Source organism: Lemur catta, chromosome 24 (assembly GCF_020740605.2).
Source record: "Lemur catta isolate mLemCat1 chromosome 24, mLemCat1.pri, whole genome shotgun sequence".
Lineage (NCBI taxonomy): Eukaryota > Metazoa > Chordata > Mammalia > Primates > Lemuridae > Lemur > Lemur catta.
In genome coordinates, this window is record NC_059151.1 from 4,183,879 (window position 1) to 4,198,386 (window position 14,508).

Sequence of the window (14,508 nt, forward strand, 5' to 3'; positions counted from 1 at the left end):
AGAGAAGATAGTGTTTCACCCTAACTTCATAGTTAGAGGTCACACTAGACTACAACCCTGGTCCTAATTCCTAATCAAGTATACTTTCTGTTTGATCAGTTTCCCAAGAACTGATTTGCATTGAATTAAATTAAGATTAATAATCACTTATACTGTGAGATAAACAGAATAAGTAAAGTCCCTTAATCAACATATGATTAAGCTGACAATATAAGGAGCACAAAGTGGTATAAGGGACTAAACAATAGCAGAAACAGATTAGAAAGCATGGATTACAGACTGAGTGTAGAACTAGTAAGCCTCTGTGTTCAAATCTGAAACATTTTAGTATTAGGATACAGGCACATTCTAATGTCCTTTCCCATACTATTGATCCATGTTGGAGTCCTTTCCAGGTAAAAGGCAGTAGGACAGACCAGATAAGTGGATGGTTTATGATCCCATCCCATGAGTATATGCAATATTTTAAGTCTTATCCTGGAGTTGGCTTATGAATGGATTTGAACAGCGTAATTCCTAATATGTTCACAAAACAGACAAAACCTAAACTGAACCAGCTGTCCTTATTTTTTCCAAAGCTTGGTCTACATTTTTCTTAAGGATGAAAAAATCTATTGGGTATAAAGGCATTTCCTGATAATTGAATCTTCATAAGATTCTGTTTTGCTTCTTTAAAGGCTGCTCTCAAAGTAAAAGAAAATAGAAATGGTGTTACCTGCTCTAAGAAAAACTTTTAATTCCACATTTTAAGTTAAAAATGATTCTGGGGATTTTTAAGTGAAAGTCTTTTTTTAAGGTCTTGTGTTTTAATGTCTTGTTTTAACTTGGTGTCTACATCTACTTCAGAGAAAGAACTTTGAATTTTCCTGGTGACAATGAGACATATTTATTTAAACTTGATTCCTATGCATGAATATTACAAATCTTCAATGTTTTCCTGCCTGCTTATGATTGAGATCAAATACCAGTTATTAATCTTCTTAGGAATTAGAAGATAAATGAAACAGAATCTAAAGATCTAAGTAATCATTTGACATTTTCTTTTCTTTTTCTTTTTTTCAACCTGGGACCCTGCAGGGAGTCATTTTCTTTTCAAAAGGAACTTTTCCCCACTATTTTACATAGTCCTCAAGATTTATTCCAGATAGAATGCATCACAGGGTTCCTGCTTTCCGGAGGGATCAAAGGGAGTGCGTTGCAATATGTGTTACTAAATCATCAGAAATTCTCTGCTTCTATCCTTTATTTACATGTGCTGCAATGCTTTTCTTAATAGTCTAAATGTTAAAATATTGATACGACATTGGTTCTTACAAAACAGAATAGCCAAGCACTTGTTATAAAAAGTATCTCTAAATTTAGCCTCAAAAAGAAGACTTTAGATGTTTATTTGGGAGCGAAAGGAATTGAAGCATAAAGAGATCCCCATCTCCCTGATCCTATTAATTGACAGATACCAAAACAGAGAGATGAGTACTGTTTGGTTCTCCCATGCCTCCAAGTCAGCAAGGTAGGAAGTTAAGAGTGGCATAGTACTGAAATAACAAATAATTTGCCTTAAGAGTTTTTTTGGGGGGTAACAGCATTATTGAGATATAATTCACATATCATATAATTCACCCATTTATAGTGTACAATTCACCATCACCACAATCTGCCTTAAGCTTTTAAAAGTATAATAATCAAGAACTTTTTCCCTGTGCAGAACTCCTCTGCTCAGCTTCTTTTTCAGGCTTGTATTCACCGTGTCAACTCATCTAGGTTTCATCTCTCCTTCTCTCCATCTTTGGTTTGCTGATATTTTAGCAGGGACACTCCCAGGGTTGAAAACTTCTCTGTTAAATGTCGTTCTCATTTCTAACTGAAACCCATAAGGAATTTGGGGTCAGCAAGCCTGAGCCCCAAATATTATTGGATCCAAGAGAATCATTAAATGAAGTAGGAAACACTGAGTCGGCTGCAGGTGAAAGCTGAAAGGATGGAGAGATGGTATGAAAGCCAGGATCTTCAAACCTCCTCTTTAAAACCCTTGATTGCCATACTTTGAAAGCTACTTATGCTGGCAGTCAAAATGATGAAAAACTGCATGCTGTCTTTTCTTTATTAAAATAACTCTTCTCATAAAGGTACTCTGCGGTGTTTCCATCATGTAAAGCAATCCTATTTCCTTGTAGAGAGAGCTTCGTTTAGGAGCCTGAATCTCCAAGCAGAGTCCGTTAGAGGATTTAATATGGGACGAGCAGTCAGCACTGGCAGTCTGGCCGGCAGCACCCTGAACAAACTTGCCGTTCGACCTTTGTCAGTTCAAGCTGAGATTCTGAAGAGGCTGTCCTGCTCTGAGCTGTCGCTTTACCAGCCATTGCAAAACAATTCAAAAGAGAAGAGTGACAAAGCTTCATGGGAGGAAAAGCCCAGAGGGATGAGTAAATCATACCATGATCTCAGTCAGGCCTCTCTCTATCCTCATCGGAAAAATGTCATTGTTAACATGGAGTCCCCACCACAAACCGTGGCGGAGCTGGTGGGAAAACCTTTTCACCAGGTGGGAAGATCTGATACAGAATCTTTGGCAGGATTCACAAACCTTAATAAGTAAGAATACGATTGACTTACCCAAACTGCATATTTGTAGATTATACATTTCATACGTTTTGTTTTTGTTTTGACGTTTTATTCTTTTCACCATATTTTTTTTACATTGACACTTCCCTCCTACCTTCCTTTTCCCTTTTTAGTTCAAAGTCTGTTGCAAGTTTAAATAGAAGTCCTGAAAGGAGGAAACATGAATCAGACTCCTCAGCCATTGAAGACCCTGGTCAAGCATGTGTTCTAGGTCAGCATAAACAAGCTTACCTTTTTTGTCCCGTACCTCATTCTCAGAGCGAAGTAAATGAGATCATGTTAATTATCCAGAAATTATTTTGGATTCTATACCCTAACTTCCAAAACTGTGAACATAAACTTTTAGGTTACTTAAAATACACCAAGTCAACAAAGTTGACTTAACAAGTGATTAACAAGTAATGGCACAGACTATGCCTCAGTTTCCTCTTGGTCTTGGTAGCCATGTCAGTCGTACTGAGGAAACACAGTCTTACACTATTGCTTTGGATCACCTTCCTTTGACTTTTCCTGACAAGCCTGTGTGAGTGGACTCTGGTAATGCTATATTTTTTGAAGAAAGGTTTATTTAGGATGCTTTCACCTTAGCCTGAACAGAATTATCTCTAAAAACTTAGATAATTTTATGAAGTGTACTATAGATTGGTAGGTATAAATTCGTAGTTGATTTACATTTCTTCAAATTCTCCCAGCAAGCTGGAGCCTATTAATTATTTAAAATGCTACCTTGGAAGATAAATAGTTCAGGTTTCCTGTTGCCTTGTGTATCTTAAAAGGTAAATGCACTGGAGTCACTCTTTCAGAAGAGTAGATATTTAAGCACAGAAATCTGAACTGTTGCCCAAAATATGACACAGCATGGGAGACAAAAGGGGAGCAAGGATAGCCCCTTCTGGTGTTTTACCAAATACTTCTACTTACCTCTCTCCTTAAGCCCAAAATTTGTTAATTTAGCCCTAATAACAGAAATTTTAAAAGTATTTTTTTATCCTATAATTGGATTGGAGATATGTGGAATAAATGAAGTCAGAAGAGAACTCTACATTATAGTAGATAAATATTTATGGAAAGTAATATTAGTTTATTAATATGGGCTTTTACAACTTTCAGAGATTATACTATCATCAATTTAAGTTGAATTAGTTAAAAAAAAATTAAACAGATAAAAGTTTCATCCTATAGGTAACCCTATATGTTGAAAATAGTCTAAAAGACTGATTAGATTTTTTTTTTTTTTTTTTTTTTGAGATAGTCTCACTCTATCACCCCAGGTGTAGAGTACAGTGGTATCATCATAGCTCATTGCTACCTCCAACTCCTGGGCTCAAGCAGTTCTCCTGCATCAGCCTCCCGAGTAGCTGGGACTAACAGGTGCATGCCACCATGCCCCACTAATTTTTTTCTTTTTTTGATTGTGTTTCTCAGGCTGTTCTCAAACTCCTGACCTCAAGTGATCCTCCCACCTCAGCCTCCCAGAGTGCTAGGATTAGAGGTGTGAGCCCCTGCTGCCAGCCTCTTATTTTAGGAAATACTTTTCAAAATAAGTTCACATAAAATGGGATCTCATAGATACTCAGCTAGTTTCATTAGGAAGGCTTTGGTCTCCATGAAAATTCATCACATACCAGAAGGAGAGTAGCAAATATTTTATAGAAAAACAGATAAATTCACTCTTATAAGGAAAATTTTGTACACTTTTCTAATTTAAATTATTCATTCTTATTGAATATTGAATTTTCTTTTAACATTTGGACAAATGCAAAACTCATTTCAGTTTCATCATTTCATATTTGATATAGCAAAATATATTTGTGTTTAAATTTATGCTGCAAAACAAGTTAATAATGCTTAACTCTGATTTTAAAATTGTAAACATGCCCCATGGAGGAAGACATATTTTTCTCAGTGTAAATAAAAGACAATGTTGCTGCTTTAATTTTTATTGATTTTTTACGAACTTATCAGAATAAATTACTTCTGTATCTAGTATCTGACCATCTTATAAAATGTCTAATAATTTAATTTATACCACAGGAATGACTATACATAGTTCTGGAAATGCTTCATCCCAAGTATCCTTAAAAGAAAATGGTAGGTTTACCTAATATTTTCCCCCTCATTTCCATCATCTTTTCTCTTTTCTTCTACCTATGAGATAGTCTTAGACCTAACAATGAAGAGTCTTTAATTCTGTCCTTAAGGCCAGGGATTTAGGCCTTACACTGAAATCAAAGGAGAGTTGTATTTTCTAGCATTGTGGTGATGTGATGGCACCTGTGATTTAGGATGATGTTAATGAACTAAAGAAATGACAAATGACAGCTAAGGGCACTAATCAGGAAGCTAAGATAATAGTTCAGATGAGAGACAATTTTGATTAAAAAGAGTTTTAACTCAGGCAGTTATTTTAAAGCAATGCTTGAACTGAATCTTGAAATAAAAGGAGGATTTATTCAGACAGAACAGTGGAGGTAAGCATTCCAGATCAAGGACATAGCATGATCAGAGACATGGAGATGTGAGAGAAGTTAACAGATTTAGGGGACTACAAGAGATTTAATATGGAGGCATATGGGGGCCAGGTTGAAGCTTGAGAACTAAGCAGGGACCGGTTTTGTATCTTATCCTAATTGTTACAGGGAGAATTTGAAGACTTTAAGTGTTGAGATTGGTAGTTTAGAAGGAATCTAAGAAACAAAGTTGTAGAAAGAAGACCAGAAATGTACAGTGACTTGAAAATCAGTAGCTTCAAAACTTTTAGAATTTAGGTTGCAGAGTACTTTCATATACATTCTCGTATTTGACCTTTCTAACAACTTTCATGGGTAGAAAAGAATGTTTTATTACTACCTATACGCTACTTTCCTCCAAAAATGTTTCATTCTTACTCTCAGATTCTTAAAGTTGAAAAAAATCAAAAGCCTATTGAGAAAGAAGCAAGTATGCTAATCAAAATTATTAATGTAGCTAAACTTGATGTAAGTATAGTTCTAATTTTCCTAATAGCTAAGGCCAAAAGGAAGGCATGAGAGTAAATTGAACTATATGGAATTGCTGTTTTTATAGGTCAAAACTGTCAAACACCAGAGTTCTATTCTGTATAATTCTTATTCTCTAATAGAAATACAAATTCTTCAAGAAAGGAAAATTTCTCTTAGAATTAAAATTGTTTCCAAAAGTAAAAATATATACAATTGTCTTAAATACTTATAGCAAATGAAGGAGGGTTTTTTTCATCTCATTTTGTTTTTAAATGTATCAATCCTCTAAAAACCTAAGGGCCTATCATTAAAGAAAAATTTATTGAACTTATACTTGGGCCTAAGTTACTAAGACCTTGGTATATAGGTTTTGATGATCAAACTGGTTACCTGGACAGAATTCAGAACACCTACGTAAATAAAATGAAGATGTCCATATGGTAATAATTATTGACTAGCAATTAGTGAGTGCGTACTATATACCGATCACTGTTCTAAGCACTTTATGTGTATTTCTCATTTAATCCCCACAACCACCCTGTGAGATGGGCACTAATGTTGTTTCCCTTTCACAAATGAGAAACCGAAATATAAGCGAGGTTGAGTTGTACAGAAGGTCACAAAGCAAGTGGTGGAGCCACGATTTGAACGAAGGCAGTCTGTTTCCAGAGCCCACTTTGTGATCCACTTGTTAGACCTCCTCCTACTATGATAATGCCTAAGTATTTCTAGGTATTATGTTTCCCTGCTAAATTTGTGAAAGAAGCTGGATAATAATCTGTTTAAGGATGAGAATTTGAAATGTGTCTTAACTTAGGTTCTGATGGGAAAGAATTTGAATTTGTGTTGGATATCCAACATGCAGAGCAGTTTCTCTGTTTAAACCTTTAGAAGGCTGATCTCCCCACCTGCTTCCTATAGGAGGGCCAGGCCACCTTCCTGTGGAGGTGTGCCCCCGTCAGCTTCCAGACAAGGCCATGTCTCCCTCAACATTTCTTTTGAATCTGCCCAAGTAGCCTAAATCAAGTTTTCACATAATAGATGCATGGCAAACATGTTTTTTCCAAATAAAATAACAAAGGATCAAAAAGTTAAATTACTTGCCAATGAGTCAAATATGGGACTTGTTATTCTAATTTCGGTGTTCTTCCTGCTGGGTGAGATTACTAAGTGCAAATTATAAATGAACATCAGTTAACGTTAAATTATTCCTCACTTAGAATGAGGATGAGTGTATTAAATTCGGTCTTGCCTTTAATGGCCTCCAGAGATGCTTAAAGAATGTAATACTTGAAAGAGAAGGTAAAAGAAAAAAGTCATGTGTCTTCTAATCTCACACTTTGAAACGGATGTGGAAAGGATTCCACATGATCCCTTGATTGTGATTTCAGGGAAAAAGTTGCTCAACTTTTCAAAAAACATCCTTATCAACCTTTATAAGAGTAAAAACCACCTGCTTGATCCTGCCAATAGCATGTGCCTGTCTTAAAGACTAAGCCATGCATGTCTCAAGTGCATATGGCTGTAAAAAAGAAAAAAAATTATATTATTTAAAATTTTTTTAAGAGTAAAAAAATGTAAAACTTACCACAAGAATTATAAAAAATTTATTTTCAGTGATTCTTTTTTTTTCTGTGATTATTATACAGCAACTGAAAAGGTTTAGCTCAGTTTGTTGTCATGTTGCTTCCTGTAATGTCCAAACCACAAACTACATATGATCCCTGACTTAACGATGGTTCAACCTTACAGTGGTGCAAAAGTGACAGGCATTCAGTAGAAACAATATTTTGAGCACCCATACAACCATTCTGTTTCACTTTTCAGTGCAGTATTCAATAAATTACATAAGATATTCTATACTTTATTATAGAATAGGATTTGTATTAGATGATTTTGCCCAACTGAAAGCTAACGTGAGTGTTCTGAGCACATTTAAGGTAGGCTACGCCAAGCTATGATGTTTGATAAGTTAGGTGTATTAAATGCATTTTTGACTTAATGATATTTTCAACTTACGGTGCATTTATTAGGACATTTAAAACCTAGCAAGGTTAAGTACTTTTCTATTCTTAGTTGGGATGAGGAACAGAGTAACTCAGGAGCCATCATTCCCCCCAAGCTGTTTTCTCTTCCTTCTTCGTTCATTTTATGCTATATTTACCACCTAAGATTTTGCTTTGCCAGGAACTACATGCCTTTGGACTTATTAAGTACCATAGAATGATGAATTTAATCAGGGTCTAGGTATCCTGATTCCAGGACAGCAGGTGGTTAAATCTGAAACTTAGAAAGTGGAAATTCAAAGCAGTATCATCATTTAATCACATTTACAAAGCACTTTGATTTTATCTGTTCCCTAGTACCACCTCACCAATGTGGTCACTTAAATGCTATACAGATTTCAATTCCTCATGTGACCTAACTTCCTTATTTGTTTTATTTTATGATTTTTGTTCTGTGTTAATTTGTATTTGTTCCAGCTAATTACCTATTTTAGAATAAAGATAATCTCATTAAGCTGGGCATTAATTAGTGCTTAGGACTACCTAATACGTAGGCTGTTCACAGCATTATGGAGTGATTTTTTTGTAATCTCATTGATAAATTAATAAGAAATGCCAAATTACTATTACTCTTATTAATTATAACTAAGTTTTAGTCAAAGAAACAACAGAATAGGAGCATATACACTACAGGGAACTAGCAAACTTGCACTAAAGTGGTGCTTAAGATACAAGGTTAATTCACTCCTAAGAGGAAATTATTGTTGTTACTGTTTTCTGAAAATAAAGGATTTTATTTCTAGATTATGAAGTACCATACTTACATCATTTAAGCATAAATATATGTTGTGTAACAAAATTACCATTTGTTTTATAACATACTAATACAGTTTTAAGTCCATGGGTAGTTGTATGTTTGATATACAGAAATGAGGTCTGTGTTCATAATGATTTCATTGTTATAAAAATGCATATGAAGGATTAAGGAAATTCTGTATACTTAAGTGAAGCCGTATCTCTAATTTTCAGAAATCTTAAATACGCTTGAGAACTATATAGAGTTGAATTTGAAGATTCAGTTTACAAAAATATCTCTCTGAATATGTTGAACTCACTCCCCACAACTACCACCACCTTCACATACAGACCAGTTCAAACTATCAAATTGTAATTGACATTAAAGGTGTGTGTGTGTGTGTGTGTGTAAATGCTTGAATTGCTAAGTAGATGAATTAACTTGACTAACGTGGCAATTAAGCATCATATTTATTGGTTTAATTAAGATATTTGGGAGTGATTAGCCTACTTTAAAAAAAACCTAGTGGAAATAAAAAGTAAATTCTAGTTCTGATGCTGACATTCATTCAATTTATTTAACTAGCATTTATCAACTACTGACTTTAGGCATTTTTCTGGGCAGTGATACTGGCTGCAATGTTGAGCAAGTAACGAACTGTTATTCCTCATCTGCAAAACAATTATTAAAAATCTCTTTACTTACCTCATGAGATTATTCCACAAATGTGAGATAAATGAAAATTCTTTGAGAGTAGATGTGCTGGACGGGACATTATTAGTGGGACTTTTAAAAACATCCAGTTTCTTCTTATTGTTGTTCTACTCAAGAACTTACTAAGAATATTTTCTAAAGATAAATAAAAATGCCAACTATTTATTAGAGGGAAATTCTTAATATATTGAGCATTGTCAAATTCAGAGTCAATTGTGAAGGAACAGAAAGAGATGGAGTCGGAAAACCTAAGTTAAAGGTTTAGCTCTTTCTTGTATTAGCTCACTAAGCCTGCTCAAATCATTTAACCTCTTGAGATTTATTTAATCATCTGTAACTGAAATATATTGATTTCAAAGGAAATAGTTTGTGAGGAATAAGTGTGATAGTACAGTCATTTTTAAAACTATATAAATCACTATAAAAATGTAAGATAATACCAATAACCTTAAAATGAAAATTTTAATGACTGAACAATCTATTAACAAGATTTAACATGTGAATTGTAAAAATTATGAATTCTCAATAGATGTACTACACAAAAGATGGAGCATAGTATCTTCACCAGAAAGGGAGATCACGTTGGTGAACCTGAAAAAGGATGCAAAGTATGGCTTAGGTAAGTCACCGTGAGATCCCGGAAGTTCTGTGAGGATTCACAGAAAAGTCTGTAGCTTAGCGTTGGCACTGAGACACCAGCCCAGTTCCGATCAAGATACTGGCCGCCCACCCACAACCCCGTCACCCCACCCACCTAATCACTAAATGCCAAAGATGTGTCTAACATGTGTTATCAATCATATTTTATCTCAACAGTCTCCACATTTCTATGTTTCAAGCAAGCTAATCATTAGTCATTGAAAGCATGAGTATCATAAAGATCTTTTTTAAATGTGCTATTTTACAGGATTTCAAATTATTGGTGGGGAGAAGATGGGAAGACTGGATCTAGGGGTATTTATCAGTTCAATCACCCCTGGAGGGCCAGCCGACTTGGATGGATGCTTAAAGCCAGGTACTTTACATTTTGGTAATTTTCTAAGCACTTACTAACAGGCATGAATTTGCAAAGATGGCAAAAGTAGTAGAACTTGAGTTAAACAAAAATACTCAGGAGGGGATGACATTGCTAAGATTTAGAATGAATTTCTCTTTGTTGTTGAACATACTGGATTGTCTATTTATACAGGAGACCGGTTGATATCTGTGAACAGTGTGAGTCTGGAGGGAGTCGGCCACCATGCTGCAATTGAAATACTGCAAAATGCACCTGAAGATGTGACGCTTGTCATCTCTCAGCCAAAAGAAAAGATAGCCAAAGGTAATGTTCTGAATGTCTCTTAGTTGTGTGTTCTGTTTCACTTTTCACAAGCACTTCAATACAGTGGCCCAATAAATTAGATTTACACTTCTTGTTTCCCTTCTGGCAATTTGACATGTGTAGTTCTAATTGTTTTAATTTTATACATCAGCATAATTTCTTCCTTCGTCACTCCTAAGATTTTTGTCTCATTCCTCTTTAGTCATATGTGTACAAAAATTGATTCATTGTGCAAAATTAATGTCACTTAAGTTCTGATTATTCAGTATGTTCCATCTTTTCTTAGGTCAAATCAGAAATAGAATTCTTTATCATCATATAATTAATATTATATAATAGTTATCTGTGAAGTCTTTTCCTGAAGTAAATTATAAAAAGGAAACAACAACAACAACAAACCAGAAATTTAAAAAGAAGACCATATCATTTTGTTTCATGGTCCCTGTCTGCCTGTTGTGGTAGAAAAGGCACCTGGTGAAGATCAGATGACCTGAATTTGAGCTTTACCTGTGCCACTTATTACCTGTGTGACTTAAGTACTCCTGAGCCACAGTTCTGCTTTTTATTTAAAGAAGAGACAGTGATCTCTGCTCTGCCTTGTCTACCTTGCACAAAGTTGTTAGGAGGATCAGGTGGTAGACGGTGTTTGTGAAAACACACACATGGCCCCTGTGGAGCAGAACAGTGCAGCGGGCAACAGGGACGGCTCCAGGGCCCAGGGGCAGATTCTGTCTTCACCACTACAAACTGTGTACCTTGATCAAATCACTTGCACTTTCTAAGCCTCGTGTGTTCATGTATCAAATGGTGACTATAAAGGTGCTTATCTTAGAGATTATGAAAATTGTAAAAGTGAGATAATGCATGTGAAGAATTAGCACATTGCCTGGTACATGTTAATCAGTTAAATGTGAGTGCTGACATTATTAATAGTATGTTTCAAAAACATTGAAATGTTAGGTACATGTAAGTTACTTTTATCCCAAAGATAACCGAGAAATACTTTTTAAAAGAATTAGAAAAAATTAGCTGAAAAACAAGTTTTAGATAGTGAATTTTAAACATACCTTTAGATACTTATGATAAAATAGAAGATAAAAAACATAAATAGATACTGCAATGTGACATGAAAATTTACTAAATTTTACATAGCTGAGTCATTTTGACTGTCTTTTCTTCTTTTCACTAAATATATATGTTGTATATATAATATGTACCTATATAAATAGTACTTTAAGCTCTTGTTATTGTGAACAAACACAACAGATAGAAGGGAAATATAAGGACCTTATAATCTAATTATAGTCTAGTCATCTTAGGCAAAGGAAGACGACTACAGTTGGAAATGCTGTAGCATACCTCTGAGTTTGAAGCAGCCAAGACCAAAATTTTTTTTAAAAGAACATTGGTTTCCATTATTTACCATTATCTTAGAAAGTAAGCATGTGGATTCCAAATAAATTTATTTCCTCCTGAATAAAGCTCTAAGGGATTTCCATGTTAGTTGTGCTTTCAATAGATGTGTTATTCATTCATTTGTTCAACAAATATAGAGTGTCTGTGGTGTACAAGATGCAAGACCTCTGCCCTCATGGAATTTACTTGACCTCCTTTATCAAGGGGACAAGTATTGAACAACTAACTAGACAAATAAATTTGTAATTATAGCTATGATAAGTGTTAGCAAGAAGTCCAAGGTGCCGAGAGAGCATGTAACAGAGGAACTTTACCTAGTATGAGGAGCAGAGGAAGCTTTTCTTCTCAGCAGAGTTTTGTATGGTTATTTTTTTACTATCCATTCTCAATTAAAATTAACAGCATAATATTCAAGTGTAGTTCTGTGGAATTGTTTCTTCAGAAAGGTTGATTAATTTTATCACGGTGTGTAGCTATTCTGTAGTGTCATTTGAAAAGAAGTAAAATTTAAAGAACCTGGGAAATTACCAGTGTGTACCCCAGGCCATCCCTCTCAATTATCTACCACCAAAGAGAAAGGTCTTTATTTTTCTTTTTGTTTGCTAATTTCTTTAAAGTTATAGAATGCATATTAGCTTATTAGAATAAATTCAATTTATTGAAAACCTATAAACTAAGAACTAAATTGAAATTACGCCATTTCCTAGGAAAATTATTTAGCATATATGTAGCTTTTTGTGTATTATAGAAATATATGTGATATACCACATATCCATGTATGTGTGATATACATACATAAAACAACATATACTATTTTTTAAAAAATTTGTTTTATACTCTACTTACCATTCTTTAACTTGCTCACTCAATATATTCTGGACATCCGTGAACATACACATCTTTTTAATGTGGCACTAATGTTATAGACATATCAAAATTTACCTAACTTTTAGTGTTAATCCAGGTTAGCTGTAATTCTATTACAAATGTTGCTCCAACAAATACAGTTGTTTATACACCTTTGAAAGTATATATATTTGTAGAGGTTAGATACCCAGAACTAGATTGCAGAGTATGTACATTGAAGTTTTGACAAGTGCCACCAAATTGCCCTGCAAAACGCTTTATCAATTTATAGTCTAAGCAGGTATAACAGTGTTCTTCTCCCACCATCAGTGGTACTGAAAATTATCAGTCATTCTCATTTTTGTCAGCCAAATAGGTAGAAAACTGCATTAAATTGCATATCTCCGAGCAATAATGAGAATGTCTTTTAATATATTTATTAGTTATTTGTATTTTACTCCAGATTTCCAGTCCACATTATCATACCCTTATTGTATAGGAGTTTTTAAAATCTCTTTCTTATTGAATTTTAGAACCTCTTTGTGTATTAGGGATACTAACTCTTTGATTATTTTGTGTTGTTACAAATGTTTTCTTTCCAGTTGCTTATTACTCTTTTAATTTTTTACTTGGTGTCGCTTGCTACATAAAACTTAATTTCTTATAAATTCACATTCACATCTGTAATTCTTTCCCACATGTCTCCTGTGGTTTGTGTCTGTCTTCATAAAGCTTTCTTAAGTGGCTTTTGATAAGAACTATATATAATGAATTTGGAGTTGCCTTCTCCGGTAATTACTTGGAAAAATGCAGTCTGGTAGGGCAATATAAACCAAGTGTACAAATAACTATTTAATGAGGACCAAGGATATTGGAGACTCAAAATATATATATAAAATCTCTGGGACCAGGAAAGTCTTCACAGAGGAGACTGGTTTGAAATGGGTCTTGGAAAAGGAAATCGGGAGTTAGGGCAAAAGGGGGTACACAGTTCAACAGAAGTTACCACAAGAATGACCAAAGGAGAGAGTGAAGGAAATAGCAAGAATCTACTATTTACTGAGTCCCCACAGTGGTTCCAGACCTGGGGTCAGGTGTTTTGCATGTATTATCCTTGTAAAATCCTCCCAACAATCTTGAGGGAACATTGTATACGTGTCTAAGCACAAGCATGTATGTCACTAACTTGCTATTCTCATTGGTGGATTTTGACTTCAGTGCCTTCTACTCCTGTACATCTTGCCAATGGGATGAAAAACTACCTGAAGAAACATTCCTACATGCAAGACGGTGCTATAGATTCTTCTTCGGAGGATCACCACTGGCCACGTGGGACTCTGAGGCACATCTCGGAGAGCTCCTTTGGGCTGTCCGGGGGCCTGCGGGAAGGAAGCCTGAGTTCTCAAGATTCCAGGACTGAGAGCGCCAGCTTGTCCCAGAGCCAAGTCAATGGTTTCTTTGCCAGCCACTTAGGTGACCAAACCTGGCAGGAATCACAACATGTCAGCTCTTCCCCATCTGTGATATCCAAAGCCACTGAGAAAAAGAGAATTTCCACTGACAGTAACCGAAGCAAAGCTAAAAAGCCAGGCATTGCAGATGCAACAGATTTCTCTGACCGTGGAGATTCAGACATGGATGAAGCCACTTATTCCAGCAGTCAGGATCATCAAACACCAAAAAAGGCATAGTTTAATTTTAATCTTTTGAGGTTTTTTTTAATTTAACGAAGCAAACAGCAGTGAATATATTACAGAGCAGAATAATCTACTACAAGTTTCTTATATTATTCCGGAAAGGAGGAAT

At 34.9% G+C, this 14,508-nt stretch overlaps 1 protein-coding gene across 9 annotated transcripts in view; it reads left to right on the plus strand.

Moving 5' to 3' along the window:
* PTPN13 (protein tyrosine phosphatase non-receptor type 13) overlaps window positions 1-14,508 on the plus strand; it is a 143,185-nt gene that overhangs the window by 91,428 nt on the left and 37,249 nt on the right. For all 9 annotated transcript variants that reach the window (XM_045536772.1, XM_045536776.1, XM_045536775.1 and 6 more), the window contains exons 18-24: window positions 2,175-2,592; window positions 2,736-2,833; window positions 4,657-4,713; window positions 9,649-9,738; window positions 10,027-10,134; window positions 10,309-10,440; window positions 13,921-14,387. In XM_045536772.1, the coding sequence (XP_045392728.1) occupies window positions 2,175-2,592; window positions 2,736-2,833; window positions 4,657-4,713; window positions 9,649-9,738; window positions 10,027-10,134; window positions 10,309-10,440; window positions 13,921-14,387 (1,370 nt within the window). The remainder of the gene's footprint in view (window positions 1-2,174; window positions 2,593-2,735; window positions 2,834-4,656; window positions 4,714-9,648; window positions 9,739-10,026; window positions 10,135-10,308; window positions 10,441-13,920; window positions 14,388-14,508) is intronic.